We start from the raw sequence: 3,809 nt of genomic DNA, 5'->3' as shown, positions 1-3,809 counted from the left end.
GGTCGACCGATGCGCTAAACTATATATCCGTGTTGCTTGTGACGTAAACCTACACAATTGAACATATTATTGCTGGCAGCACTGGATGTTTCATGTGCCAGTAGCTGTGGTTAACCAAAAGATAAACGTGCAACATGTTGCCTGATTTGCCAGGTGCAAGCAGAAAGCCCGATGCATTGCTGCTCAAAGCCACTGCAGCAATGGCAAAAAGTTACAAGCGTCGAAAAGCACTGCAAGTTTCCTCAAGTTAGAGAGGCCGGACACTTCACAGCACACGTATGCACATTTTCTTTGATGAATACTTCCTCTGTAAACTAATATAAGAGTTCTCTATTTTTACAGAGGGAGTATTTATAAGTAGGTAGAGCAGACCTGGCCAAACGGGCCGGCCTGGCACGGCACGGTCCGGCCCACCATAATCGTGCCATGCCCGGCACGGCACGCCTGGGCCCGATTATTAGCCGGGCCGTGCCATGCCCGGCACGGCACGCCTGGGCCCGATTATTAGCCGGGCCGTGCCGGCCCGCCGGCGCAGCCTCCCGGCCCAGGCACGACATGAAGGCTATACGGGCCGGCCCGTAGGCACGCCAGGCCCGCTAGCCTGTTAGTTTTTTTTGTTATTTTTAGGCTATTATTTGGGCTAATTTTGGCCTATTAGGTTGTTTTTTTGGGCCTATTTAATATATTGGGCTGTGTTTTGGACCAATTTTGGCCTATTAGGTTGTTTATTATTATATATATATATAAATAAGTAAAAAAATAAACGGACCATGCCGTGCCGGCCCGCGTGCCCAGCCCTCAGGCCCAGGCACGGCCCGAGGCGTGCCGCGTGCCTGGCACGGCCCGTTTAAATCGTGCCGGGCCGGGCCCGTGTCGTGCCGTCGGGGCAGGCTGGCGGGCCGGCCTGTTTAGCCCGGCCCGTTTGGCCAGGTTTGAGGTAGAGTGACTATTTATATCCTCTGCTTTCCTACAAACAAACTGACATCAATATAGGGACGACAAAGTGCACTGGAAGTTTTCCCCATTTTTTCAACACCGAAACGGACATCAATCATCCGTGCATCAAAAGACACCTCAAGGGAAGCAATCTTTGAAGCTAAAGGGGCGCAGCTACAACATCAAACTTTTGCAAATTCTTTCTGCGCACCTCAGAAGGTTCCTGGGAACTAGAGCAAGATTTACATGTTTTCCTTGATAACAACTGGAAAACAATTTTTTGCATGACATGGAAGGCACAAAGCAAATAATATGCGACACAACTAAAACACATAGAGGTATACTAGGTAAAACAACTAGCAGGGGAACGTGCAAATTGCTGCAATGCAGTTCAACATTGACGCTTACACCTGAATTTACAGACCATCAACACCATGGGGAGACAATTTGGCCATATGTCCAATTTGTCTGATTCGGCATGAAGGCAAACGACCTCTCCTATGCAAATGACCACGACGCCTGCTCTGACTGCCACAAGAGCTGCACCTGTCTGCGTCTCCAATGACAAGCACCGTTCGGGGAGAACAACAAAACACCCAGGAGAAGGTGCCTACTGGATCAAGATTTATATGTTGTTCTTGATAACCCCTGCAAAAGAATTTTAACATGACAGGGAAGGCAGGCAGCAATCAATATAGGATACAATTAATGCGCAGAGAAACATTGCCTCATTGCTCCTGAATTTACAGACTATCCATTCCATGAGGAGACAGTATGCCATATGTCAGATTTGTCTGATTCAGCATATAGGCACATTACATGACGAAACAAAAGCGAAACAGACAGACTACAATCTCTTTAGAGGATTTAATATATGCATAATACTGGCAAGAGAGTCACTAAATGTCTAAGGAACATGCGTACATTACATAGGCTGTTGCTTTTAGTTTGAAGCAAGTTTGGCGATGAGCTCGTTCAAAACAGAGGGATAGGTCGTAATTAAAGGCTCCCAGCCAACAGACGCCATTACTTTTTGCAAACACAAGGGAGATTGGACTTGGATAAACTTCAAGCACGCCTCCTTCAATGCACGGCAGTGGCGCTGCTCAGCAAGAGCAAGAGTGGACGCCACCGAGCTCACAGCTGTGCACTGGGACTGGGACAATTGCTTTTCACAGATAAACTTGAGCCGTTGGAGATCATATCTGTCTGCGGCTACAACTAAGTCTTGCAGCCATTGCACATCCTCTGCTGCTTCCTCTTCTTGTCCTTCCACAGTTTCTGGTTGGTCCTCCTCCATGACCTCCTCCTCCAATACAGGGATTGAGTCCGTGTAGATGAAGCTAAGCAAAGCCCTGAACACTTTTGCTTCCATGTCTTCGATCTGTACAACAGTGGATTTAGTACTGCCCTCCTTCATGGGGCCAAAGAATTGTGCCATGAAGACTTCAGATCGGGCTGCAAGCACACATCGGTGCGCAGAGAACATCTCTCCGCTGACCTCGAATGTCACATCAGCACCCACCTTAGTCTCAAGGAGATTGTTTAAATCTTGGTCTACTTCAGACAGGAGCACCTTGTTGCCACCGACATCCTCGGTGTCACAGATCATGATGTCACGCCGGATGGTGAAACAGTCATCCATTAGATTCGCCGATTGTTCAAGGGCATCTTTTCTCATGAACTTGCCGTAGTCTCGCAGACACTCGGAGCGGAAGCCAAATGTTTTGGTTCCAGAAATGTACATTGGCTTGTGCTTCTCCGCCTCGTCGATGAAACTGAAATCAAACTTGGCCTTCACAGGCTCTTCGGCATCACCGACACCGCCATCGTCATCGAGAAGGTTAACATATAGAGAAATGAAATCATCACAACCCTTGTTGTGACAGTTAGGATAGTAGTCGATGCACCATTCATGGCGTCCTACCATGAAAGGGCGAGAGCTGATGCTCACGCCGGTGGGTGTCGCTCGCTTCGTCCGCGAGTAGTCCTGGACCACAAGCAGGTGGTACCCGCAGTTCGTGCTGGTGAAGACGGACGACTGGGTGGAAGGGCACAGCTCACCGCCGGCCAAGACGGATACACCGGCGAACGTCGACGACATGGCGAATCTGCGAGTGGATCCATCGAAATGCTGACATCCCAAAGTTCAGACCTGACATGGAGAATCTGCGAGTGGATCGACATGGCAAACCTGGTCACGGAGTCGGCGTCGCTCAGCTCGTTGCGCCGCCCGCGCCGACGACGTCGCTTGTTCCCGGAGCAGAGTATGCGCCGCCGGCTCGTCTGTCCGTGCCTAGAGTTTGACTGGGCTTCTGTTTGAAGGCCCTTACAACCCACGAACTGCAAGCCCATACATCATTCACAACACGAATCGCGCAGAAACCTGCAGATGCAAAAAATATAATCCAGTTCATTTAAAGAATAAACGGAATCCAGCTTTCATATATGGAATGCTATATTGCATTTGATTTCGAAAATGTAGATGCAGCCCTTTTATGTACACATGGATGTAGACTACATATGTATAAAGTTTGACGATGATATACATTAAGGTTAGAGCTATACAAAAGGGACAAATTCGTGGGTTTTTACTTTTTAGTAATGAACACAAAGATAAACTTGTGATTTCAAAAGGGTGACCGTGCACACATTGTTCAATATTAAAAATTCACGAATTTGTCTTTTTTGTGTAGCTCACATGTCAATGTATCTCATCGTAAATAAATAAATAAATTTATAAACAAATCCATATGAATATGATGATATTTCTAAAAAAATAGGATCAAAAATACACTTTTTGAATTTCTCCCAAAAAAGAACTGCATGGAGCGAGTGCTCTATAATGCCTCGCTCGTTTGACTTGCCCCAAA

General features: G+C 47.4%; 1 protein-coding gene across 1 annotated transcript; it reads right to left on the bottom strand.

Annotated features, from left to right (window-relative positions):
* Positions 1–1,669: 1,669 nt before the first annotated feature.
* Positions 1,670–3,384, bottom strand: LOC123418541 (BTB/POZ and MATH domain-containing protein 1-like). The gene has a single exon (XM_045107028.1). It carries the CDS (start codon positions 3,038–3,040, stop codon positions 1,880–1,882), a length of 1,161 nt encoding a protein of 386 aa, XP_044962963.1. The 5' UTR covers positions 3,041–3,384; the 3' UTR covers positions 1,670–1,879.
* Between the last annotated feature and the right edge of the window lie 425 nt (positions 3,385–3,809).

The sequence above is a fragment of the Hordeum vulgare genome, chromosome 1H, assembly GCF_904849725.1.
Source record: "Hordeum vulgare subsp. vulgare chromosome 1H, MorexV3_pseudomolecules_assembly, whole genome shotgun sequence".
NCBI lineage: Eukaryota > Viridiplantae > Streptophyta > Magnoliopsida > Poales > Poaceae > Hordeum > Hordeum vulgare.
Note: the sequence above shows the minus strand (reverse complement) of the source record. Positions and strands in the feature narration are given on the sequence as shown.

What these genes read in the sequence shown, in the direction of transcription:
- LOC123418541 (XM_045107028.1), bottom strand. Translation starts at nt 3,040, where the DNA reads ATGTCGTCGACGTTCGCCGGTGTATCCGTCTTGGCCGGCGGTGAGCTG.